This window comes from Saccopteryx leptura, chromosome 4 (assembly GCF_036850995.1).
Source record: "Saccopteryx leptura isolate mSacLep1 chromosome 4, mSacLep1_pri_phased_curated, whole genome shotgun sequence".
Lineage (NCBI taxonomy): Eukaryota > Metazoa > Chordata > Mammalia > Chiroptera > Emballonuridae > Saccopteryx > Saccopteryx leptura.
This window is the reverse complement of record NC_089506.1, coordinates 25,067,063-25,094,860: the sequence shown is the minus strand read 5'-3', so window position 1 is coordinate 25,094,860 and position 27,798 is coordinate 25,067,063. Positions and strand designations below refer to the sequence as shown.

General features: G+C 39.7%; 1 protein-coding gene across 4 annotated transcripts in view; it reads right to left on the bottom strand.

Annotated features, from left to right (window-relative positions):
- Positions 1 to 27,798, bottom strand: part of NRG1 (neuregulin 1) — a 1,068,557-nt gene that overhangs the window by 204,891 nt on the left and 835,868 nt on the right. For 3 of the 4 annotated variants that reach the window (XM_066380300.1, XM_066380299.1, XM_066380301.1), the window contains exon 1: positions 10,961 to 11,210. The exons of the other annotated variant lie outside the window; for it this stretch is intronic. In XM_066380300.1, the coding sequence (XP_066236397.1) occupies positions 10,961 to 11,060 (100 nt within the window). In that variant the 5' untranslated portion in view covers positions 11,061 to 11,210. Of the gene's footprint in view, positions 1 to 10,960; positions 11,211 to 27,798 lie in introns of those variants that run through there. 4 annotated transcript variants of the gene reach the window in all.

The following is a 27,798-nucleotide window of genomic DNA, read 5'->3' as shown; positions in this document are numbered from 1 at the left end:
AAATATTTGACAAGCATCCTCAACAACACTGTAATTATTTACAAAGAACCTCTGTGTATAAGACCTTGTGAAAAGAAGATATGAAATTATTGTCTGAAAGACTAAAATTCAGACCCCATCAATGTAAGCATATATAGCAAGAAGATACCATTAGATGAATAAAGACTGAAAAAAAGCTTAGATATTATTAATATTTAAATCCAGTAACATTGATCATTTATTCCTCACTCTGTACTCCATAAATAAAACAGTAATTCTCATAAAGACCACATGAATTACCCAGTATTATTTCCCACAATGTGTGCATGTAGAAACTGAGGCTTAGAGTTCCTCACTGTCAGACAGGGAGGTGGTGCAGCCTGGGCTTAGGCCACGTGGTGAGAGGGTGGAGCCAGAGCCTTGGCTCTCATCCACTGCTGGGATCTAGCTAAAACCTGAGTTCCCTCCTCTGGAACATGAACATCAGTTGCTAAGCCAGGTTGCTGCCACTCAAGTGCCCCAGGACCTCAACCTGGTGCTGCTCAGAATCAGATTTTCACGCTGTTGTGTTCAGAATTGCACTATGTTTAAACACAGGAAGTCTAATTTGGCCGGCTAGATCAGAAAGAACAGAGCTGACTTTTCTTTTTAGTAACAAGATTTAGAAAAAGAACCTTTATTTTTGAGGTGAACAAGCCAGATTTGGGGAGAAGGCAAAAGACTAGAAGTGCTAAAGCAGATTAGTGCTAGAAGGCTTCCAAAAGTCATGCTATTTGCATCAAAGGTGTCAGGAGTGAGGCCACACCCAAGAGGGCTTGAATCCGAGTATGTCCTTCTTAGGGAAATCAAGTTTCATCCCGTCCCATGGAGTCAAAATGTCATCCACACTTTGTACTTCCTTTGCCACAGAGCTTTGGAGAGAAGTAAAAATGTGTTGTTTAGAATGAATATCATTCAAACTTAAAATCATCAGAATGAGAACTTCAAATGTTCATTGGAGTTTCACTGGACCGCTGACTACATTGGTGCATGTTTCAGTCTCAGATCAACCTTAACTGTGGGCACAAATATATATGGCCTCCATTCAGAAAAGCATCCTACTATGTACTCATACATTACATGAATATGTAAAACACGTGCAAAACAATCCTTTCACTTAAACATCTATAACCCTTAAAATAGTATAAACTTATAAGTGGAAAGTAAAGTTTCCAAGGTTGGGTCAGAGGGCGGGAGAGAAGACAAAAAATGTTTTTCAGATACTAACATGTTAAATACCATTAAAATGTTCACACTCTAGGCACAAGATCCACAAAAAAATTCTTGTTCATAAACCAACTCCTGTTAAATATAATTCATGCATGTGTTCACATTTGGCATAAATGTTCACACTGTATGGGCATTATAGGTACCACGGTGTGCTGTGTCCAAAATGAGTTCCCTTATCCTACACATCAACTAGTCTTAGAGCAAGTGACAACCTTAATTGTCCTCCAGTATAGAAAAAAGTGCAAGGAATAAGATGAGGATGGGGAGAAGAGACACATTCAAGGACAATTAGAAAGTTTCCTAAGTCCTGATAAACTTATGAATAGAAAAGAAGATTCGATTTACAGAGTACATATTTCTAAACATGAAAGAGTGACATATGTATTTATCTCTAAAAAAAAGCTCTCTTGTCATTTGCATTAGTTTTGGTTTTTTTGGGGGGGGGTTGTTTGTTTGTTTGTTGGGGTTTTTTTTTGTATTTTTCTGAAGTTGGAAACATGGAGGCAGTCAGACAGACTCCTGCATGTGCCTGACTGGGATCCACCTGGCACGCCCACCATGGGGCAATGCTATGCCCATCTGGGGCGTAGCTCTGTTGCAACCAGAGCCATTCTAGCACCTGAGGCAGAGGCCACAGAGCCATCCTCAGCACCCGGGCCAACTTTGCTCCAATGGAGCCTTGGCTGCAGGAGGGGAAGAGAGAGACAGAGAGGAAGGAGAGGGGGAGGGGTGGAGAAGCAGATGCGTGCTGCTCCTGTGTGCCCTGGCTGGGAATCGAACCCAGGACTCCTGCACGCCAGGCCGATGCTCTACCACTGAGCCAACCAGCCAGACCTAGTTTTCTTTTAAATATCTGTTGACTACCTTCTTCATATTTTTCATTTTTGATTTGTGAATGCATTTCTTATCAGCTCACATGTAATTTCTTATTATACACAAATGGAAGATTCTAATAAATGACATAATAAACAGCTAAGATACAAAACTCTAAGTCATAAAACTTTAGGACTTTAATAATGAAAATTTTCTATGCATAATTAATACTCAAATTTTCCCTTGCATAAGATTAAATAGTATTTTTTGAAAAAAGTCATAAAATGTGTAGGAATTTCAACTTTCAATTTGGAAGTGTTTAAATATAAGACATTCAGTATTCAAAACATTTTACTATATTTATAAATGTTTTTGTTCTGGGGAAAAAAATCTTTCCAACTTGGAATTTAGACATTTCTTTTTAAAGATTTGTTTTAGATTCAATATAGAATAGCTAAGAAGACTGCCATATTATTTAAGAAAAATTTGTCTCTACAATTGTGACATTATATGCAATAAACAGATGAGTTACAATCACAAGAACAAACCTACACACTTTTAAAAATTGGCTTTATCTACTTTTAACCTTATTTATAAAGTAACAGAGGCCCTCTTGGTTGGCTTATTGGTTCAGTGGTAGATCATCAGCAGGGCGTGTGGAAGCCCTGGGTTTGATTTCCAGTCAGGGCACACAGGAGAAGCACCCATCTGCTTCTTCACCCCTCCTCCTCCTCCTCTTCTTCCTCCCCCCCTCCTCCTCTTCTTCTTTTTCTTCTTCCTCTTCTTCTTCTTCTTCTTCTTCTTCTTCTTCTTCTTCTTCTTCTTCTTCTTCTTTTTCTTCTTCTTCTTCTTTTCTCTCTCTCTCTCTTTGCCCCTCTTTCTTCCCCTCCCACAGCAATGTTGGCCCCAGGCACTGAAGATGGCTCCAAAGCCTCACCTCAGGTGCTAAAATAGCTCAGTTGCCAAGCAACAAAGCAGTGGGACCAGTTGGGTAGAATATCAGTCCTAGATGGGGCTTGCCAGGTGGATCCTGTTGGGGGAGCATGCAGGAGTCTGTCTCTCTGCCTCACTGCCTTTCACTTGATAAAATAATAATAGTAATAATAATAATAATAGAACCCTGTCTGAATAGTTCAATTGGTTACAGTGTCATCTGATATGCCAAGTTTACGGGTTTGATCCCTGGTCAAGGCACATTCAAGAACCAACCAATTAATGCATAAATAAGTGGGACAACGAACCAATGTTTCTCTTTCTCTCTCTCCACTTTCACTCTCTCTAAAATCAATCAATAAAAAACTTAAAAAAATAGAGACTGTTCAAAATGAGATGCATTTTCACGTAACAATAAAATTCACACTAAAACTACTAGAAAAATTGAATTCATGTATACTGTAAAACTGAGAAAAAATTTTCTAAATAAAGCTGGCATTACTCATCCATCACCAATATTTCCTACTCAAATCTCTGCAGAAAAATGGTGGGTAAGATAAAGCTTGATAACAGCTTGCTAACATGTCCAATAAAAGTGAAAGTTATGCTGTGGTAGAAACATATAACTTTTCTCTCCAAGGGAAATTGCTCATTGTCTTGGCTCTCTAACTTTATGCTGAATTCATTTTATATGGATATCATATGACCTGATCTATCTATTGGAGAAAATGCCACCACTGGCTTAATGATTTCCTAGCTCACATTCCTTTTATATATTGCTTTAACCTCATTTAATTATCAAAACATACAAGAATGTTTTCCAAGTTGTCATTACTGTATCATTTAAAATAACATGGAAAGCATAAAGAGTTCAAATATTAGATTAACGTTGACTACATGACTCTAACAATATTCAGTCATGTATGACTTAAAAATTTGACAATTTCATATGGTTCAACCTAATAAAACATTCCCTGACTCTCACATCACTGAAACTGAAACTCAACAGCTGCCCAAAGGAGCCAGCTGCCTGCCTTCTGAAGCTGTGACATGAAGGGTTGGGGACACTGTGGCAGGGCAAAGGCTACCTACTTTCCATCAATAATACCTTTCTTGGATCAAAACAGTTGTGTGAATAATATTGCACTTCGAAAAGAGAAAGGGATGCTATAAGGAGAGTGACACACGGTGCAGATGATGAGTGCAGAGGGGAATGAGTCATGAGCAAATCCCAGGGACTACATGACAGTGTTACAGCATTAGCCCATGATCCAAACGAATTAGAGTCAAAAGGTGTAACTCAAACGGGGATTCTTACACATGCCAGCCAAGGGTTGAGGATACAGTGTGAAGAAATGAACATAAATGTGTCAGTGACACTCCTCTGTTCCACGTTCAGGCTTTCCCATATCGTTCCACAATGCCATAGTGGAACTTCAGTGTGACCAACTCTTTCTGTGGGTACTGCTTGCATGGATGCAAAAGGCATTGCTGTAAGAGGCAACCGAAAGGTGCTTATAAGATAGATGCTCGAGTCTCTGGGGAAAAGGTGCTGGTTAAAATTAATCTCTCAGGTGTCCCCTCACAAACTGACGCCTGCATTATCATCAGGAGGATGTTTCAGAATGTTTGGATGCAGAATTCTTCATGTAGTTGGGCTCTTTGGTCAAGCTGTAACATAAACTCCTGCTAAAGCAGCTAACTCATAAAATCCAGACCCTCTTCTTCCCCAAAGGTTGCCCAGAATATGGAAGTAACTTAAGAATAGAAGAAAGGAGTCATTCTTTGGGGAATAGCAGTGTGATGCTCTTGGAGCACCCTCTGGAGGCCAGAGCAAGGTGACACGGGGAAGAAGAAGAAAGAAGGAAAATCGAATTACCTCGGGCCTTCCAGACAATGGACTCCACAACCCTCACTTGAGCTGGACTCAAAAATTGCACTTGTTCAGTCTTAATCAGGGTGACATGAGAAACGTGCATTATTAATTTAGTTTAACAATACAAAATAAATCCAAGGTGCAACAAAATTCTCAAATAATTGTTTCTAATTTTAAAAAAAGAAGAAATATACTGATTAGTGTTCTTTTCAGCTGACATTCTGAATTTTGGGGGAAAACTATTGCATCTTTTAGCATTTAAAAGAAAGGGAGGTGAAAACGTATTTTCATTAACAATATATAAGTAAACAAAGTTACACAGGGTTTTAATTGTCCTATTTTTAAAGTAGCCAGCTTTATTATGCTTATTAAAATGAAGAATAAATTAAGCTGTCTCTTTTTTCTAAACCTTACCTTTTCTAAAGCAACAAACACTGACATCTATTGGCATTTGGGAAGCTTTCCTTTTTTTCATCTATTAAAACACATGCAAGGACACGCACATACAGACATGCAGAGCATTAGAATGAATCCAAAACATCACTTATTTTGATGAGAAAACTTCATTTTCTGTACCTGATAGCATATTTAATAGATGTTATTTTTTCTCTGATTAAGATAAATCTGTTTTATAGGCTAATATTGTCTGATTTAGTTTTTTGTATTATCTACTTGTCAAGAGGAAAGCGCTAGGATTAACTAAAATATTAGAAGTCCATTATTTGCTTCCTTTTTTCTTTTCTTAAGTGAGAAGGAGAGAGGCAGAGAGACTCCCGCATGCGCCCTGACCAGGATCCACCCAGTAAGCCCTCTATGGGGCAATACTCTGCCCATCTTGGGCTGTTGCTCCGCAACTGAGCTATTTTAGTGCCTGAGGCAAGGCCATGGAGCCACCCCCAGCGCCCAGGGCCAACTTGTTCCAACTGACCCATGCCTGTGGGAGAAGAAGAGAGAGAAAGAGAGAGAAAAGGGAGAAGGGGAGTGAGTGGTGGAGAAACAGATGTTTGCTTCTCTTGTGTGCTCTGACTGGGAATCAAACCCAGGACATCTACACACTGGGCTGACGCTCTACCACTGAGCTAACTGGCCAAGGCCTGCTTCTTTTTTTTTGTATGTGTATTTTTTATTTTTCAATTAAAGTTGACATTCAATATTATTTTATATTTGTCTCAGGTGTGATGCATAGTGATTAGACATTTATATAATCTATAAAGTGATTCCCCTTGGTAAGTCTACCACATACTTATTTTGCTTCTTTGAGCAAATAAAACCACTAACCCAAAATATTGACATTTGGTTTGTTTCCTTCTGCCATAACAGAGCACGATAAGCTCTCAGTAGTGTTAGAAAAGTCAAATTTAACATGTTACTTAAAGAATGCTAATAAAACACTGATTTGGTAAGAATCCCACTCTCAGTACTTTAAACACTACATGCATCTTTTTTGGTGAAAAGTGGGAGGAAAGAAAATAGCATGAAATGTGGATTTATTATATTCATTATTTTGTTTATATTTAGAAACACCTGCACTCAATTTGACAAACCTCCCTGGCACTATACAGTTACACTTGATAAAAAGATAACAAAGAATATGTTAATACACACTTTCCTTTTCAACTGCTGCAATTTGTACTTAGTCCCCAAAGAGATTATGCATTCTATATAATAAAGTGAGGTTTAAGCATCAACTCTTCAGTGTTGCCAGAAAAAGAATCATGTTTCAAAACCTTATAGCTTGAAACCTCAACATTTTTCTGCCAGAGATAAAATTAGGTTGCACCTCAGTCTACTTTCAATATTTAGACTGAACTCAGGATTGTTTTCATTCTAATATACGCAGTTATGCTCTTTGAAATAATTATCCACTTTTCTCTATATTTACAGGTAGTAGATATTAATATTTACACTCACTCTAATCTAAGGCGAACTTTGGCTTATATTTTACCATAAAAGGTAAATTTTGGAAATTATATCAAATATCTTTGCAAACACACCATCTAATTGTTTCTAAAGTAATTTATAAACGGAGCTAACATTTATTGGGCACTTATTACAGGGTGGGCAAGGTTCAGAATGCTTCTATGGATTATCTCACTTACGCCTTATAATAACCTCATAATCATAACGGTCCTATCCCAACTTTACATATAAGGGAACTCAAGCGTGGAGAGATTAAACAACTTGCCCATGACTGTCCAGACAAGGAGCAAACACAACTAGGATTTAAGCCCAGGCAACCTGGCTGCGGGGCTACAGACGAGCCATCTTCCTCTTGCTGCCTAATTGTGAGGCATTTTCCTCCCTAAAGGGCAGGTGATAAAACACAGACCGCATCTGTTACAGTAAGATATTTGTTAAATACTAACCCCCTTGTTAATGAACATAAAAGTGTCCAGCAGAGTGCCTGCCATAGATAGGTGGTTACTGTTCTCTTACTGGTTCAATATTTTCTCATTGATTATATACCTTCTCCTCCCTGTTCTTCCATCAATATCCTTTTATCATTTAAAATAATAGCTCTCAAATTTGTCTCACTCTCTCTGCTTCGAAATAATTCTTCAAAAGAAATCCCAATCCATTCCATAAATACTACTTAATGTTCTTAATAATTATGTAAGGTAGTGGTTACAAGTAACCAGGTTGAAACAGATCACTGGACATTCCTGCAGTTCTGCGAACACACGCTGCCCTGTTGGTGACAGGACACTTCATTGCCAAGAATGTTTACAAGCACTTCAGCCTGGGGAGCCTCTTAGTTAAAGAAACAGGTGGGTGATGTCATCAGGGGAGCATATGGCCCTGCTTCTATCCATTTGGGATACTAAATTTCTCGATTTTTCTACCACTCATAATCACAAATGCCCCTTTGCCAGGACTGAAGGAAGACCCAGTAGTCCTAGAACTGGGCTAAGCTTGATAATAAGTTTGTCCCAGGTCATTCAAAAGAGAAAAAAAAAGAAAAGAAAAGAAAAAAGAATCCTTTGCAGTGTTTTAATGAAAGAAAAACATATCAGCAAACAAATTCAAAAGGAAAGCTTAGAATCAAAAACAAACAAACAAAAAAAAAGAAAACAAAACAACAAAAAGATGTTCTGGATTAGTATTGAAGTTCAGATTTCAATAGGAAAGCCCTTGAGCTGAATCAATAGGAAGGACCTGGAGCATGGGAGGTCTGGCCTCTAGGAGGCCCTGCACGTTACAGGGCCCTTGCCACATGGATCCATGTTACAAAGCCCAGAATTATGCTGAGGCTGCTTATTTTAAGAAGAGAAGAGAATTAATGACTCCAAGGGCTTGGGACCTACAAGAGCCATTATTATGAAATAGATAATTCTGCTGAACATCTGCAGCCCCGATAGTGTGCAATTTAATATTCAGTTAATTGTATAAAAATGCAAACGCTATGAAACACAGCCATGTATGGATCACGTATCAGTCACACATGGCACATGAAAGTTAAAGAAGCGTTTTCCCCCTGAAAGTTTCCCTCCAGCAGATGTGTTTATGCCTCTTCATGTAATATAGCACACAGCGGGGCTGACGAGCTGAGTTCTCTTCACATTATATCTCCCCCGACTGTCGTGAAGGCCTGTTATGACATCCAAAAAAAGGCCTGGCTGTTGCATGTGTATCATCTAAGATACAAGTTTCAGGGGCTGTTTTATGAAAGGGGTGAAGCCTAGGACTCGAGGGCACTAATAAAGGCGCCATTCTGAGTGTCCTCAGAAGTTGTAATTTGGGCTGACAAGTGGCAGTCCTCTAGTTATGGTACATAGAGGTCCTTCCTTTAAGGATGCCTGAGACTAAAGAGTGCAAAAAAAGGTTGAAAAAAAGGGTGTGGGTTTCTCCCACGAACCATTATTCCTTTCAGTGGTTCATTCTCCCGAGGTAAGGAAAAGCACACTGGCACTTACCATGATAGGAGCATGACAAGAAGGAAACACTGACTTCAATGATACCATTTAATGTCCTGTAATTTTATATGAAGCCAGTTTCAAGCAGGCCTTTCTTTTCACATCAAATGAAGAGCACAAGGTGCCCTCTATGGAGTAAGTTTCCTCCCCACAGAAGACAACTTACTACCTGATAGGAAAGAGAGAGAGACATAGAGACTAAAAACTAACCTAGAAACAAGTTCACCCCGATCTTTTCAGAAGGATAGTAGGGAGAATGTGAAAGACAATGCCAATCTGTCTGGTTGAGAGGGAATCACGCCTGTGGGACTGGGAAGCAGAACAAGAGCCACCAGCGAAGCTCTTGAGAGAACATCAGGTAGTCGCCACAGTTACCTACCTAGCAGATAAGATCCGCAGGGCACAGAAACGCCTGCGTGCTATGAAGTCTCCCCCAGCCCCCCTCACCCCCATGGAACTACCTGCTTATCTGTAATGTCTGTGTTAAGGCATTGCTGCTTGGAACCCTTGACAAAATGCAAACCTGTTACTTGAAAGGGATACTACATTAATCTATTTCCCTCTCCTTAATTCTTCAGACTCCTTCAAAGGACCATTAGAAACTCCTGAAAGCAAAGCCGTCACAAGCAAGACAAAGAACATCTAAAGGGCCCTACAAATAACTGTACAACATTACAGTTTCAGTTAGGTCTAAGGTCTCTCTAATTTACTATGATGTCCTTCGAAAGGACCGTAGAAGATGTCACTGAGAGAGGTTGCTAATCTAGCTCCCCATTTCATACATTGTTGAATGAAATGTTATACGGTACTCCAAAACATAGGATAAGAGAAAGGAAATTTTCAGCCCATCTTCATTAGGGCTAATGAAAGGTAATTAAGGTGAATCTGATTAGCAGTATCTTATTATAAAAGCATGCACAGGAATGGTAGGTAGCCAAACAATTACTCTCTGTTCAAATTCTGTTTTGTTCAAAACCTGCTTAATGTCTTTGCCAACAAGCCAGGTTCTGAAATGTTATCAGTGATGCCAATAAGAAGACTAGGAAAAAAAATCCTGCAAGGACAGGCAAATACTTCTGTTTATCTCCTTCAGCCACAGTATTACTAAGTGCTATTCAATTAATTCTTCAGAGTACTGTATAAAAACTGTTGTGGGTTGTTCTAAGTGACTTATGGGGGGGGGAGCTTTTATATTTTGCCCCTTCCTCTCTCTTTTCTTTAGCATCTTTTTCACTAAAACACTCTTAAACAACTCTTTATTTGGGATACCTCCTCTGTCTAAGACAATGTCTAAAGCATCAGCTCTTCTTAGGGAAATGTAAGGTGAAAACTGTCATTCATGTACGTGTTCTGTGTTATCAATACAAGGTTTGTCTCTAGAAACCCTCAAGTGTCATTGCATTCTATTATATAACCAGTAAATAACTGGGTTCAAAAATTCAAAGAAACTTTTGCTTTTTGGCATCTCTTGAGAACATAAATGAACCATATATTTACCAAGGAGTTTCTCAAAACTAGAACTGTTAAGCCAAAAGTTTGAGAACTTATTTACAGCAGACCTGATTTCTGGCACTGGGCTAGATTTTCTCTGCTTCGCTGACCTCTAGGAATCCCTCTCTACTGATCGGAGTACCCACGTCGCAGGACTGGGTCAGAGAGAAGGTACGCACACGCTGCGACTTCCTCCCGCCCCTCTGTCCAAAACACCGCTGCGCAACCGAAACGCGCAGCCCCTCGCTCGACCACCCGGTTCTTCCGAGCCAGGCATGCGGGTGGGAGACCCGTTCCCGCTTCTCTCGCTAGAGGGCAGACGGGGCCCGTGCAAAGCCCTCCTGGCTCCCGACACGCGCGCACCAGCCTCCGCTCCAGCACTCCGGGCTCCCAGGCTGGGCTCGACTGGGGCGCTGGTAAAAGGCCGTACCTGGGAGCGCTGCTCATCCCGGACCGTCGGAGAGCGGGCCCAGAGCTTCCACCCCTTGCCTTCCGCTTGGGGTGCGGGCACCCAGGTGGGGTTGGGTGCCCAGGTAAGTGGCGGCCCCACGGAGGGTGAGAACCACCCGGCTCCACGGGAGCCCGGGATCAGGGCCAGGCGCCCGCAGCGCAGGGCGCAAACCAGAGAGAAGCGACGGCACGGGAGGAGGAGGAGGATCGCGGAGTCCTTGCTCGGCGCACTCACCTGGGCTCGATTCGCCTGCCGTGGGCGCGGTCTTCTTGCCGGAGCCTCGGTCCTTCTTCTTGCCCTTCCCCTTGCCCCTGCCTTCTTTGCGCTCGGACATCTCGTCTGAAAAGTTCACACTCTACGCGGACTGCTCCGGGTGAAGACGACGCGCGACAAGTTTGGTCGGAGGGCTTGGATCGGGTTTGGTAAAGTTTGTCCCTCGAGGGGGAGCGCAGTTGGGCTGCGGCACTAGTGCTGCGCTGGGGGCGTCTCCAGTCGCCGGCGGGGAGCGGCGCGGACGCGGCGTGCGGTCCCGGCCACCTGGGACTACTGGTCGCTTCGTCAGGCGGTCTCCCTGGCTTTTGGGAACTGCTCTTGTCGCCCTGGGAAGTTCGTGGTTCCCGCCACACTAGGTCCCGCCGCTGTCGGCTCTGGTCCTGGCCTCTGTCCGGCGCTTGCAGTGAAAGACGTTCACTGTCCTGCCCGCGCTCCCATCCGCCAGGCAGCCGCCGCGCTCCTCTCCTGCGCTTCGCACGAGCCCGCAGTTCCGACAAGTTTGGGGGAACTCCTCGCCGGCTCTTTTTCAATTGCCCCACAGCCACCCACCTCCCTCCCGCAGGTTGGAGGCTGGCGCCTCCTTCTCACCCTCCCCTCCCTCGCCCCCCTCCCTCTTCCCTACCACACCCCCACCCCGAGGCGCGGACACGCCACCGGGAGGAGCCTGGGCTCGGCGCTCCCGGGCGCAGCCCCTTTCTCTCCCCGAGCCCGGCGGGACAGGCGGGCGAGGGGCGGTGACGCGCCCAGCAGCTGCAGGGAACTCCCGACAGGGGTCGCTGGAACCTGTGCGGAGACGCTGCGGCCACCGCCACTGCGGGAACCAAACCGAGCGTCGGAGAAAACTGAAGGGATTTAGGGACTCGCGCTCCTCGCTCTCCTGAGCCAGGCAGCGCCCCGAAGCGTCGCCCGTTCTCTTTAACGCAGTTAAAAGTTGGAGACAAAAGTTTGGAACTCTGACACCTGCCCTCCAAATTAAGGCTCTGGAACCCCTAGGAAGGAGAGATTGCTGTTTTCCCAGGAGAGTTTAGAGTCCATTCCTTTCTTACTTTAGTGAGTTACACACACAGAAGGCAAAGATAACCTCCGGCTGGAAGGGAGTTTGCGTGTAAGGAAGTCCTGGGTACCCAGGAAGGCTCTGTGAACCTTAAAGGTGCTCAGATCACACCATCTTAGATCTTCTGCTGAACGTATGCGCGCGTGTCTGCCTTCCTGGGTGTAACAACGTGCGAGTTAAACCGCATCTTCAGCTTTTCCTAAAATAAACAATAATAACCTGACCTCTTCAAAAGGGGGTGTCTTAAACACTCTCTCACTACAACTTAATCTTAAATGAATTGTAAAACCCCTGGTGAAAAGACGATCAACAATAAAATGACTGCAATGGCTGGGGGTCCCTCCGTTCCACTGCGGGGAGAAAGAAGCAAGGAGGGCCGGCTGTAGAGCTCTTTAGTTTGCTCACGCTGGCTTTCTCGAATTCAAACTTTCCTCAGACCCGCAGCGAGCCTGCTTAACCGTCCCTTGTCCTCCCTCTGGTGGAGAATTCCAAAGAGCAGTGAAATCCACAAAACCTTAGCATCCAGAGGCAAAGGACAAAAGTTAAAGGCCAGAGTAACCCGTACCATACAGTGATCCAGAATCATGTCAAGAAAACACTGTCACAGTTGTATCACAGCTCTGGCGAACTTCGAATGTTAATTTATAGTGGTAGATTTGTGTTGTGGTCAGAAAGAGGCGAGTGAACAATCCACACATGAATTTAACAATTCTTTTTTAAAAGTGATGTGTTCCTGATTTTCCATTCTGTGGGGTTAATGCTAACTGAATCATTACCTACATACAGCTTTCTGGGTATGTTTTCCAGTTGCCACTGTGTACATAAAGATAATATCTGGAATACCTCCTTGTATGTGGGAAGGAAGGGGGAGCAAAAACATTTATTTTGAAACTGTCCTAAAATAAGAATAGTATTATTCTTGTTTAATTTGCATTATAATGAGAACCAGACTCTGTTGGGTAGCTATAATTGTTCAAAGATAGCCATCATTTTGAAACAGATATTCAAATATGATAACTTTCTAACAAACACAAATAGAAATTTTATTGGGCCATAAAAATAGCAAAATCAGCAAAAAGACTATGAATATATCTGAATAGCACTATAATATTCCAGGGTCTAATGTAAAATGGAGTCCCAACATTAGCTGATATAACTCTGCCTTCCCAGAAGGGGACACTGCTCACCAAGCAGGAAACAGCAACATTCAGGAGAGGGGATGAGACCCTGTAAGGGCTTCCTTTAAAATAGCTACAAGTTATCAAATATACCATTACTTTGAAATGGAAAGATATAAAGAAAAATGTACTTTGGAGCTTAAAAAATGTTTTAGACCTTACCAAGAAAACAGGAAGTCAGTCATAAAACCCATATCTATGGAAACACTACAATTCAGGCACTTTTGTTTGGGATCTAGAAGTTTTACGGTACTTCACAAAACAGTTTATTAATTCCTTATTACAATCATTTTTTTCAGTGAGGATAATGGAAGAACCCACAGTTCTGTGATAATTTCCCACTGGGACAAATCTGTACTAGTAGTTGACAGTGTTTCCAAACCAAGCATAAATGACTTATGGAAAAGCCTGCTGATGTGCAGTTCCTTTACAAGAAAACATGGCAGTCACGAAGTCATGCCAGGATTCCCATGGAAATGCTCCGGACTGGGGAAGAAACAGATATGAGGGGAGTAAGGTGGGTATAAATGAGTGTGCAATAATTGTTTTTCCTTGGTTTAATATGATAGAAAAAAAAAAGAGGACAAAAAGAACAATGATAAATGTTGAAGGAACATTTAAAGAAAGATGATGAAGTGGCAGTTGAATGACAGGTTGCTTCTTGGGACTTTGTTCAGATTCTGGAGGCATATTTTAATTGTCAGTTGCCACTAACTTGTCAGAAAATTCATGGCAAAGTCCAAAATTATTTTTCTATTGATACATTGCTTATAAGTCTTTATCGATTGTGTCATTTTATATTATTCTTTCAGAGGCTTATTTTATTATATTATTTATAACTAGCTAAAAGATTAACCAAATAAGAGTCCATTTCTTTGATAGTTAAAGTATTTATGATTTATCAAGAATTTGAAACTGCCACCCTGGCCAGTTGGTTCAGTAGGAGAGCAGCCACCAGGCATCTGGATGTTCTAGGTTCGATTCCTAGTCAAGGCACACAGGAGAAGCAACCATCTGCTTCTCCTCTCCTTCTACTCCCTCTTCTCTCTCTCTCTCCCTTCCCGCAGTCATGGCTCGATTGGTTCGAGTATATCAGCCCCGGGGGCTGAGGATGGCTTGTGGAGCCTCCAACTCAGGTGCTAAAAATAGCTTGAGTGTGAGCATAAACCCATATGGGCAGAGCATGAACCCCAGATGAGGGTTGCCAGGTGGATCCTGATTGGGGTGCATGTGGGAGTCTGTCCCTCTATCGCCCCTCCTCTCACTTGGAAAAGAAGAAAAAAAAGAATTTGATATTGTCCTTAAGTTATTTATCTCTGGTCAGGAAATGGCAAATGAATTAAAAATCAACAACCTTGAAAGTGATTAAAACAAGAGATTGAGAAGGATATTTTGGCTTTTTTGAAAATAAAAATATATACAATGTGTCCGTAAAGTCATGGTGCACTTTTGACTGGTCACAGGAAAGCAACAAAAGAGATAGAAATGTGAAATCTGCACCAAATAAAAGGAAAACTCTCCCAGTTTCATACCTACTCAGTGCAGTTCGATGTGGGCTCATGCACAGATATTTTTTTTGTGTGTGTGCACTTTTCTGAAGCTGGAAATGGGGATAGACAGTCAGACAGATTCCCGCATGAACCCGACCGGGATCCACCCGGCACGCCCACCAGGGGGCGATGCTCTGCCCCTCCGGGTGGTAGCCCTGTCGCAACCAGAGCCACTCCAGCGCCTGGGGCAGAGGCCAAGGAGCCATCCCCAGTGCCCGGTCCATCTTCACTCCAATGGAGCCTTGCTGAGGGAGGGGAAGAGAGAAACAGAGAGGAAGGAGAGGGGGAGGGGTGGAGAAGCAGATGGGCGCTTCTCCTGTGTGCCCTGGCCGGGAATCGAACCCGGGACTTCTGCACGCCAGGCCGACGCTCTACCACTGAGCCAACCGGCCAGGGCCTCACGCACAGATTTTTTAGGGCTCCTTAGGTAGCTATCCCGTGTAGCCTCTACAGCAGGGGTGCCCAAACTTTTTACACAGGGGGCCAGTTCACCGTCCCTCAGACCGTTGGAGGGCCGGACTACAAAAAAAAACTATGAACAAATCCCTATGCACACTGCACATATCTTATTTTAAAGTAAAAAAACAAACGGGAAGAAATACAATATTTAAAATAACAAACAAGTAAATTTAAATCAACAAACTGACCAGTATTTCAATGGGAACTATGCTCCTCCACTGACCACCTATGAAAGAGGTGCCCCTTCCAGAAGTGCGGCGGGGGCCAGATAAATGGCCTCAGGGGGCCGCATGTGGCCCACGGGCCGTAGTTTGGGGACCCCTGCTCTACAGACTCGTCACTGACTGATGGCCTACCAGAACGGGGTTTCACCACCAAACTGCTGGTTTCCTTCAACTGCTTATCCCACCGAGTAATGTTATTCCTAATGGGGTGGTGCTTCATTATAAATGCACCGATATTCACGTTGCACTTTGGTCACAGATTCGAATTTAGCGAGCCACAGAACACACTGAACTTTCCTCTGCACCATCCACATCTCGACTGGCATAGCTGTGGGCTGCTCCGCTGTATACATGGTGTTACATCATCATCTGCACATGCTGCCACATCATCCTACAGAAACTGGGAGGGTTTTACTTTTATTTGGTGCAGATTTCACATTTCTATCGCCTTTTGTTGCTTTCCTGTGACCAGTCAAAAGTACACCATGATTTTATGGACACACTGTATTAACCTCAATTGTCAAATTTAAGGAGTATGACATCTTCATGGTATGGTTTTATTTGTTGTGTATTGTTCAACTCTTAGAGTGTGAATCATACTGGGTATATTGGCTGTCAGGTAACATATGACAAGCTGTCAACAATATCAACTCCTGAAAAATAGCGTGGAGATTTCTAAATAAGCAACTTGAGAGAAAAGACAAAATGGATATCACATATTAAATGACAGCTTCAAGTAAATGCAATCATGTGTCATAACATTTTCCTTTGGTGAGGCTTAACTTTTAGAAGCACCCTTCAATCTATAAAGCTGATCATTTTTCTCACTACATCTCATTTGAAAATTCTCCAAGAAAATTTTAAAACAAACAAAAAAAAAATGAAGGAACATTAGTGTGTGTAGACTATATTTTTGCAAAATACTGGGCATTGTAACAATAATGATAATTCAATCTATAATTCTGTAAATAGATACTTCTAATTTTTTCAAATGAAGTGATTTGTATGAATATTACTTTAAAAAAAAAACACCTTTGCAACAAAGTTGGCATTAGTAAAGATTCATGAATGCAAGAGAAGATCTCTCTCACCAGAGCCAGCTGCAAAACACCCACTAAATGTGCATGGCTTATTCATTCATTCTCCAATATTCACTGAGATAAATGCCAGGTAGCAAAGACACAAGGAAAGGAAAAAAGTGTCCCTGTTTGCATGAAGCTAAGTATTGTGAGAAAGGTATAAAACTAATTAATTACTACAATATAAATAAAAAAGAGGTCCAGATAAGTTTTCCAAGGCCTGAAGCTCATAAAATTTGGGAGAAGTTTTTAAAGAAAAAGAACACAATATTAAAAATGCAAATTTAAGTCCAAGATGATTACAGGGACCCTTGGATGTGACAGGCCCTAAAGAGTAGGCTTCATTAGCTTCATGGTAAATTCACTTTTAGTGTTTCCAAGAGTATTCCATCCATCTGCACAAGAATAATAATGGTAAAGGACAGTTTTATGATACTTTAAAGATTTGATAATACTTCCACTCTAGATAGGAGACATTAACAAACAATCAAGAGAAATACACACAAAACTTAAACCAGCAAAGACTTTCTATCATGTGAGGAGTTAAGAATTCACAAATTAGCTTTGTCCAGTAAGTTTAGCCTCTTAGAACCAACATGCAAACTGAGTTTGTTCAACAAAAGGCTACTGACCAACAATATACATTGGCAAAACTAGGAATGGTATCTTCCATTCATTTGGTAAATATTTAACAGAATTACTAATTAACCATATTCTGTCTGCTGTGAAGAAAGTCAGTTTAAGAATGAAATTATGAGTTTAGAAGCCAAGAATAAACTCTAAAAGGATAATGTTCAAGCAACAGTAGAATAAAATCTGTTTATCTGCTTGTTTGTGTAATATTTTTGGATTTCATTTATTTATTTTTAGAGATGGGGAGCAAGAGAGAGAGAAAGAGAGAGAGAAGAGGGGAGGAGCAGGAAGCATCAACTCCTATATGTGCCTTGACCAGGCAAGCCCAGGGTTTTGAACTGGCGACCTCAGCTGCTTTATCCACTACGCCATCACAGGTCAAGCTTGTTTGTGTAAATTTTTAAATTATTACACACTGATGATTATAGTTATTATTATTACCACTGATAAGACTACTCTCATGATTATAAGGATACCTCATAGATTAAAAATGGATTATCTATCTGAAGACTGGTGCCTAATTTCTTTCCATAAACTTCATTTGATAAATAGAGCCAGTGTCATAAATCTCTTCTGTAATAAAGTGAAGATATAAGACTTGATAGTTTTTAAAACATTTTAATTTATTTTAAGGAGAAACGAGTTTCATGCAACTTTTCAATTTCACTTTCCCACCTTCACAGTAATTATTTATTTTATTCTTCTTTGATCTCTTGGCAACATGTACTTAATTAAGATGTGTATGTGATACATAAACCTCAGATTTAAATATACATATATAAAGTACATACAAATAAACGGACATGCACTTATGTATACAACTGTTTTTTTGTACACGTGTGTACCAGTATGTGTAGAGGTATATATGTATAGTTATTGTTTCTCTTTCCTCTATTGGGAATGAGAAACATTCTATTTGAACATGAACATACGAAAGGCAGAGATTACATATCCTGTTACTTACATCTTTTGCACTGTGAGCCATTAGAATTGCCAGCACCACGCTTTGCATCTAGTAAGCACTAAATAGTTTTGCATAGAATGAATTTAAATGGAATAGGATAAATATTAAAACTCTGGTTCTCATATTACCATTTCTAGCAATCAATTACTAATTATCTACTCAGATAATTATTTTTGACACTTTTCTATAGTACATCCAACCCATCCCCAAATTCTATCATTTGACAGTCAATCTCCTTTTATCCCTCTTCAATAGCCACCACCCAAATCCAAGCCTTCATCCTTTCTTTGCTTTGACTATAGTAAAGCTTTCTATCTGGACCCCGCTGCCTCCAGTGGGTTTGCAACATATAGCAGCCAGTGGCACTTTTTTAGAGTGTAAATCTAACTCAGTTACCCTTTGCTTCCCAGAACCATAGGTCATGCTCTTGAAGGGTTAGCCTGTGTCTGACTCCAGCCTTATCTCACTGTGCTCCATCCCTCACTCTCCGTTCTGCATTCCCAGAGGCCTCTCTGCAAGAGGCCTCTCCCATGTGCCATTCTTTCCAGCCTCAGTGCCTTTGTGCTTGCTGTTTCCTCTGCCTAAATTTTTCCATAGCTTCTATACTTTGCCTAATTCCACTGATTTCTCAGGCTCCAACCAGATTTCGGTTTCTTAGGAAAGCTATCTACTACCTATGAAAACTGTTTTAATCTCCAATCACACTTTTGCATCTCTTTCATAATATTTCTCCCAGGGTGTTATTTTATAATTGTTTGTTTTTACAACAGTATATTCCCACGCGGCAATAATCTCTTTGAGGGCAAAGACTGTGAGTATTTCATCCTTTATGTTATATTTCTAGCACAGTGCCTGTCTCATCACAGCAGACTGTCCATATACATATATGTGTGTGTGCTTATGTTTATTTGGTCAAATTTTAAAATGATAATGATTATGAAACTGGGGATGACACCTTGGACTGATGTCTGTTGAAAACAAAAATCTTGACTAATCAGTATATTCTTTCAAAACTTTAAGAGGCGAGGTGATAACTTTTGTGAAATGGTAAAATTTCAAGAAGGATAATTACTTTTTTCCCCTAAATTGTCTCTAAAATTTGCGCCTGTAGATTACATTTATTGGTTCCATTTCCTTTCTTGTGTTCCTGGGACATGTCAAAGAGACCCATAAAACAGCTGGCTTTTAGCAAGGATGTTCTAACACAATTATAATGGATGAAAACTTGCAAACACAGCATTGTCAATGGAGAGCTAAAAACACCTTTCTAGCAAGAGCACAATAAAAGGTTCCTCTCCCCATATCATTATTTACCTTTTTACAAGTTCGAGGTAAGTCCACACGTAGTCATTTCAGCAAATGGCACCCCGTAACCACCTCAGAACTAGCTTTGAGTTCAGCTTTAATTCCTCGAACATTTTGTGCCCTCCCCATCATCCTTAATTTTTATGGCAAAGGCAAAGGGACTTCTCCAGACATACTTGGGCTTCAGAGTCTGTGCCCATCAAATTACAGCCAAGAGATTCAGATGCTTTCATATCTTTTAAAAGCCATCCCATAAGATCTTCTCCAAGGTTAACTTCTTTCTTTTCACGAGGCACTTTATTCATTATTGTGAAAAGATTCACTCCTGTTAAAATGTATAATGATGCTAAAATATAAATATATATATTTATATTTAAGGTCATGAGTGATGAATTAGTACTTCAGATATTTGAACAGTAAGAGTAATTTAACATATCAACTCTTTCCTTTGGTAATGTCCCATAAGAGACACCTGGTAGAAAGCATTTCCAAAACAGATTATACTATGTATATAGGAAATTACTTCCTAATGTCATCATGATACTAGGCTGTATGGAGTGAAGCACTGACTGATGCGATGGTGTTCTGTACCTGGCCCAGATATTTATAACACCACAACTATTCTTTTTCCTTTCTTACTACATAACTCCTTCTAACTTTCTTACTAAATCTTCATGAATACTCACACCCATTTTTTTTAACTTCTTCCTCATGTTAGAGCCCAATACTTCAAATATCTAACTTGAACATGGATTTTTAGTTTTAAGTTGAGAGCCAAGAGTGGAGTTCTCAGTGGAACGTTACAACCATCTCCACCCCTGGACTCAGGCCTGGAATTCAAGTTACTTCGCAACAGACCAAATTTCAACACACTATGTGTTTGGGAATTTTTGTGTATGTGTGTGTGTTAAAAAATATATATATATATCTTTCAATTCTTATTCATTTGGGAAAAGAATTTCCCAAGCATTAACAACTCAAGAAGGCAAGCCATCTTTTAAAGACAATTTAGCAGAACAATTAGCTAACTTGATAGAAACCAAATGACCATCCAAAAAATATCTGGTGACCAACCATGCAGAAGATTACATTCTTATGGAAAATGTTGTCTTTTCTGCTTAATCATAAAGATTGGGTTTGTTCCAACTCTTTCCCATAGGTGCAAGATGGAAACCACCTAACTCAAATGGTGCAGGAAGCTCTGGTCTTGTCTAGAGTCCTATCCAACAAGTAGGATTCTTTGGTGTTTAGAGAAATTTTTTTTTTGGGGGGGGCGATCCTGGACCCAAATATCCAACTGAATGTCTGGACACAAATATCCAACTGAATGTCTAAAATATGACTGGGTTAACATTTATGAATGATCTTTGTTTGGTCCTGAAGTAGACCAAAATCTTTGAGATACCATAAAGCAGATATATTTAGGGACAAAAGAGCCTGTCACTCTTAAGTGAAACTCCTGTCTTTGAAATTGATCAAAACCAGCCCTGGTTTTATGGGTAGGAAGAGAAAGTCACTTTCACTTAGGTGTCATTGATCTCGCTTTGGAATCGCAGGCTCTTTTTTCCTATTGTTGTTCCCCAAAGAGAGTCTAACAGAATGCGGAAGAAATCTACTCTCTTTTATTTTCATGAGAATAAATAGACCCCTGAGCACCAGCAATGTGCTAGGACTTATATCAGCCTGTGTTGACTTTGGGTCCTGAAGCTGTACAGTTGTATCTCAGAAGGGAAATGTAGAGACCTTTATGTATAGGCTCTCGACTCATTTTTTTTCTTTTAAAATTGACGTTGTTTCCCTTTCACCTAAGAAACTTTCATCAAAGTACTATCAATTCTTTTCTTCCCTCATTCTAATTCTGTACCCACCCTGCCGATCTCTAAGGCCAGGTCACACCATTAACCCAGGTTTCCCCATGAACATGACCTTTTCCCATTCTAACAAGGAAGCCATAACAAAAACCTTTCTTTTGACCCTCCTTTCCATGTACAAATGCTCACAGCTCTTTTTTGTTTATCAGCCCACAGGATCCATCACCTTCCCCTACTCACCACCAACCTAATGCAACTACTCAAAGCTCATCAACCCCTTCCTAACTGTCAGATGAAGTGTGTGCGTTTTAGTCCTAACTTCCAGAGGACACTGATGGACACATCATGTTGAGACCTCTTCTTTGGACTCATTGTAATATCTCTCTCTTTCCTAAATTTTTTTTCTACCTGCTTCTTACATGCCAGCACATCTCCCAATATTTAAAACTGTTTTCTTTTTAACTACATGATAATCTTGTACAAATGTCATTCACTGCCACTACCTCAAATGTTGATAATTCACAAATGTGTGTATAATATTTTTCTGAATGATAAGCCTCTATTTCTAATTGCCTCCAATGAAACATGGCTAAAAGATAGCTTATTAATTGCAATCCTTCCTTCCTTTCAAACAAACAAACAAACAAACAAAAAACATAGTTCAAGATCAGAACGTAGGAATCATCCTTTGTTTTGCTTCTCATTCTTCCTTTCCTCCCCTGATTCCAGCTAGTTGGTGCCTACAAGTCCAGGGCACTCCGCTTAGGAGCAGCTTTCAGACTCTTCACCTGTCTCCTTCACTTCTGGGTCCTTTTTTGGCCTTTTGTAATAAGTTCTCATCTCACTGTTCCATTTTCACTTCTCATGCCCAGCCATCCTCCTTCCTGCTACCAGAGTTAGTCTTCAAAAACACAGCTATTATATTGTCATTCTTGACATAATATCTCGACTAGATTTCTGTTGCTGTAAGGTTGAAACTCCTCTTCAGAAAGAAGCCAGCTCTTTCTCAATCTAAGGGCTGCAGAAATATTCAGCCTCTTTCTTATCTTCTGTGCATTCAGTGTTCTGGTCACACTGAAGTGTATATTTTCTTACCTGTATGCCTTTAACTCTGTTCCCCATGCACACACACCTAGAATTGCCTTCCTCTTTCCTGCCTCATAGACTTCTACTCTTCCTTCCAGACCCATCTCAAAATTCATGTCTTCTCTTTTCCCCAAATGCTCCCAAACAGAACCAATTACTGCTGCATATGTGTCTTCCTTGTACAGTTTAGCACCTACATTATTATAATTATTTTCAAGTCTGTCCTTCTGCTATGCAGTAATGGCACCTCAGAAATGATCCCTCTATCTCCTTAAAAGTCCATACTCGACATATTCTAACAAAGAGACTCTAATTGTATTCAAAGAATTTACAAAGTACAGTTCATTCAACTTCCAAGTGATTGAGCAGCCGTTGAAGGGCTCTGAAATCTTTCCAAATTTAACTTTTTACTCCAATGCACACTGGACTGCCACGCAGTTACTGAAACTTCTCCAAGCTTTGCAGCTGTGTGAACTCTGTCTTAATTGATTTGTTCAACCAAAGTGACAGCAAGATTTGAAAACAAGGCTCGCCAATTCCTGTCACTACATTTTTATAATACTTAACTCCACTTTAGCCCTATTTTACCTAGTCTATGCCTTATTTCTTCACATTAAAAACAAAAAACACTTATTATCTATTAATCATCATAATGAGGTATTATAAAATTCAACAAATCCCTTGTTTATAAATTCCTCTATAAAGAAAAATGACTTGATTTTGTATAACCTTCATTTTGACTTCTGAAATTTTTAATTATAACTCCAGAAGGGTGAGATAGAGTTTATACAGTGGATTGTTTTTGATGACTTAAAATGGCCTCCCTCTCAGAGGGTGTTTGTCACTCAGGAGCCCCAGCTCTCTGTCCTGAGAGCCTCCCAAGGTCAGTCTCTGCCTTGGGTTTGGGTAGAAGCCTGGTAAAGGGATTTTGTGCTCAAGAAGTGAGTCAAACAGAGCTTTGAGTTCTGACCCTGCAGCTTTACAACCATCTCCTCATCTGTAAAGTGGGGACTATAATACTGATTGTAACACATCATTATTGTGAGGATTGGATGAGCTCATTTGAATCAAGGGTCCAGCTTACAGTAGACCTTAGGAAAATGCCATCTCTTTTGGTCGCCACTGTCACCTGACTTCTAGCGGTTGCTACTCCTAACCAACCTGGCTCAGGTTTTCCCAAATCTCTGAATAAAGGGAGCCTCAAAAAAAAATAGGTAATTTTAAAAACATTCAGTAATTCCTGAATAGTTAATGCTGAATTATTCCAGGCCACTGACACTTAAGGATACAAAGAATAAGAAAAACCATAAATATCACACAATTATTAAATAAAATTTTCACTACATTGCTCCTAATTCACATCTTTTCATCGTCCCTTTCTCAGTTTTCTTTAACACATACAGATGACTAAACTGTCCCAGTGGGAGGGGGGGGGCAGCAGAAAGGAAAAGGAAGTAAAAAATAAAACTAGTATTTGAATGGGTAAAATATTATCAATTTGGTAAACAGAATTGAAATTCTAATCATAAGATTTCTGTTCCTGGTGTATGGGACCTGTATGATCTCTTCCCCTTGAGTATGGGTGGGAACTAAGGATATTATGGGATAACGCTCCTGTGATTAGTTTATCCATCAGTTGAGCTAATTCACGAGGAGATTATATTAGGTGGGTCTGACCCAAAAAGGGGAATCCTTATAAGGAGGGCTGGATTTTTCCTAAAATGAAAAACCATCCTGTTGGCTTTGAAGAAGCAGCTGCCACGTAGTGAGAAGGTCACATGCCCAAGAACAAAGGGCATCCTTTGGGAGCTCAGAGCAACCCTTGTTGGCAGCCAGCAAGAGAACATGGACCTCAGTCCTATAGACACAAGGAACTGAATCCTGCCAAAGATCTGACTGAATAAACCTGGAAGAGGAGCTGAGCTCTAGATTAGAACATAGCCCAGGCCACAGTTTGATTCAGCCTTATAAGACCCTAAACAGAGGACCCAGGTATGCCATGCATAGACTTCCATCTGACGGAACTGAGAGCTAATAAATAAGCTGTTTAGGCATGCTAAAATTGGGATAATTTGTTACATAGCAATAATAAACTAATGTATTTATAAAAAACACTTTAATTTATATAGTGCTTCAGACAGCAAGGTATTGAGGGAGAAGGGAAATAGGAAGAAATTTTGGAATCTGCAATGACTCTCCAAGCCCTGCCATTTTCTAATTCTGTGGACTTGGGGAGTGACTTAACTTTCCCACCTTTTACTTTCCCCATCTGTAAAAATGAAAAGATAAATAGAGGACAAGTTGCCTTCAAGGCACTTTCCAGGCTCTAAACATCCTCTTTCTATTTTGCATCATTAGATTATAAAACTCATTTTTTAAAAAGAATAAAATAAGCCACATGGGGAGGTAACTTGGAAAATTTCACAGCAGAAGACCAAACTCAACTCAGGAATGAATCCTAGTTCTTCTATTTGTGGATCACCCTGTCTCCAAGGCTTTCTCTGAGCTTCAGCCAGATGCACAGACATCAAATGGGCTCCAAGGAGGTTTACAAGCTTTGTCCACAGGTCCAAGGGGAACCTGAACAGTTGTGGCTTTTTCCATTTCTGGAAGATGAAGGTTTGTTTTTATTTCTCACAGCGATATTTTTGGTGTATCTTTTCTGCCAAAATCATCAGTAAGATAAAGTACCTGCCATGGAGATGAATGCTATATAAACTCTGATGCACATTCATGGGAGACATTAAAAAAAAGCAAACACCTTTTTTATAAGTAATAATTTAACTCAAAAAGACAGGGTGGGACAAAAAGAGCTTTACAGTTGGGAGTACACCAAACAGTTTATTCTTATATTTTTATTTGTTATTGTATTATTATTTTTCATGCAAACAACTTTAAACCTACTTTTGCGCCACCATGTAGATCAGTCTAAGGATTCATTAGGGAAATGCGTACATGTTTCTAAGGAAGGTCCATGGTCCTGAAGCAGCAAAAGTTTGGCATGGTTAAAGTTGTGTTTGCGTTATTTTTGCTCTAGTACCTAAGTACTTACCTGTGGATCTGTACAAATAAATCAAATGAAAACCTTTTTAGAAAACAGAAAATCAGAATAATATGTTTTAAGTCCACAAAAGCAGCCAGAATGAAATTACAGCTATGCGATTTAGAAAAGTTCTTACTATGACCAGACAAATTTATTTCCTCTTCCCAATCTCATTAAGACATAAAGACATCCCTAAAACCACTTTGGCTCAAATATGTTTTTTCAAAGAAAGTTGTGGCATGTATTAACCAATTCCAGGAAACCAAAATTATCAAAAATTTTCGAATCCTGGAACAATCTTAGAATGCTCAATAATATAACGTGCTTTAACTCAACCCACAGACTACTTGTACAGGCAAAGTAAAATGTATAAATAATATAAGAATGTAGTAAGTCTCATTTTGACAAATTGAGCCCGCTTTGTGAAGGGAATGTTAGACTGAAGGTCTGAACTATCCAGGTTGGTCTATACATTGATGAAATATTTTGTACAACCAGACATCAATTTTTATGTAGACGAGCCTCAAATAATTAATAAAAGCCCTCATGAACTATTCTTAATGGTTTTAATATTGCCATTCTGTGATAATGGAGCTAATATTTAATTAGAGTTTTGGGTCTTCAATCACACTAGCCATGTTTTGAAATCATCTATGAACTCAGGTGGAATTACAGTGAAATCAGTAATTTTCAGAGCTGTACACTTGTAGGAGTCCTTTCCAAGGCCAGTAACTAATTTTGCATTAGTAATTTTCTATTTTTTTAAATACCCCCAAATCCATGCCTGTTTGAAAGAGACTATAAATATATTTTGAAGAATATAGTAAAAATGCGAACACATTTAATATTTAGGGTTTGCTACATTGACATTTGACTGAACAGTTGATTAATAAAAAAAACCTCTTTAAGTCATAATGTTTGAGTTATCAACCCTGAATGATTTAGATCTGCCTCCCATTCTCACTGTTGGGAGCATCCCTCCTTACCATGCTTTGAGCACATGGATTTGTAAAACTTCTCCAAGAGCTTCTGGGGAAGGGGTCCATGACTGGTAAAGATAATGTACTCTTTCTGTGGTCAAGGGTATAACCTCAGTTCACTCACTAACACCATGACTGGTGCTGTCAAAATTGCCGATCTATATGCCTACATTCCTCGTAAAAATGGTCCAGAGTAAAAAAATAATTAATATTTTTAACATTACTCTTTGGCCTAATCTTTCTTCCTTCTATTGCATATCTTAGAAAATAAGGATCATACCTGATTCTATTGCTCACACATCACTGATCAGCAGTGTTCTTGATGATCAACGCATATTAATATACATATAAGTAGATGATATGTTCTTTGAAGGAAGATCCTATTTTATTGAAATTACATATCTTTTGTAGTACTGAATAGAGAGTGCTTTTTATCTGATGGATAATAAGTGAGCTTAGTTTCTAAGGCACTTAGTTAATTAACAGAGTTCAGTTTGATACATATTAATATTTTTCTCTTAAAACTATTATATGTATGATATTAAAGTCAGTTATTTTAAGATAGATTAGGTGTAAATTTTTAATAAAAGAATATTAATTAAAAAGAGATTGTCTCAGCTTTTAGATGGGTCTAAAACAGTCTCCTTATTTCAAAGGAGAAAAATAATGCACAGTTCACTTATTCAAGTTGAACTGACTAAAATCAATTAATCTAGTTAAAACATTTAATTAGTTGCCCAATGCAGACCCAGCCTAAAATTAACATATAGAAGTCTTCTTTTATAGCTAAATAGTAAATCCAAATCACTTTTATAACCAACTTAAATTTCTAGAGTGCCATATATGGCATGTTGTTAACATGCTATTTTCAAACAAAGGAGTTTAAGATTATACGTTTAAGGTCAAGTTCTTAAAAGCAATAATTTTTTTGTTGTTGGTAATGACATTCTCAAATGTTATTATCATAAAAAATTGTGTATTTCTTCTTTTGTTTGTATATATGCATTTATATATACACAAGAAAACATTTGTTATTTCTCCCAATGTTATAAACTAAAACTATGAAAGATTAAGAAGAATGTTAAATGTGGAAATGTCATGCCAATTTGTTGTGAACTAAGACATAGATGTATGTACAAAATGCCAAAATATACAAAAGAAAATGGAAAAAAAATAGTAACTTACAGAAATGTTTTTTCTAGAATATGGAAATTATCTACAATTTTTGCCTTTTGGGAAAAAATTAAATTTATGTAGAAATTATTTCTTTCTTAAGATATTTTAATAATTAAAAATTTAGCATAAATTATAAATAAATCATATCTAGTTCTAAAATGAAATTTTAGGGGAGGCCTTTCACACACAAGTCTTTAAAACATTCTTCATGGAAGTTTTATTAATCCATGACCAAATGAGTCTGCAATGAGTTGTAA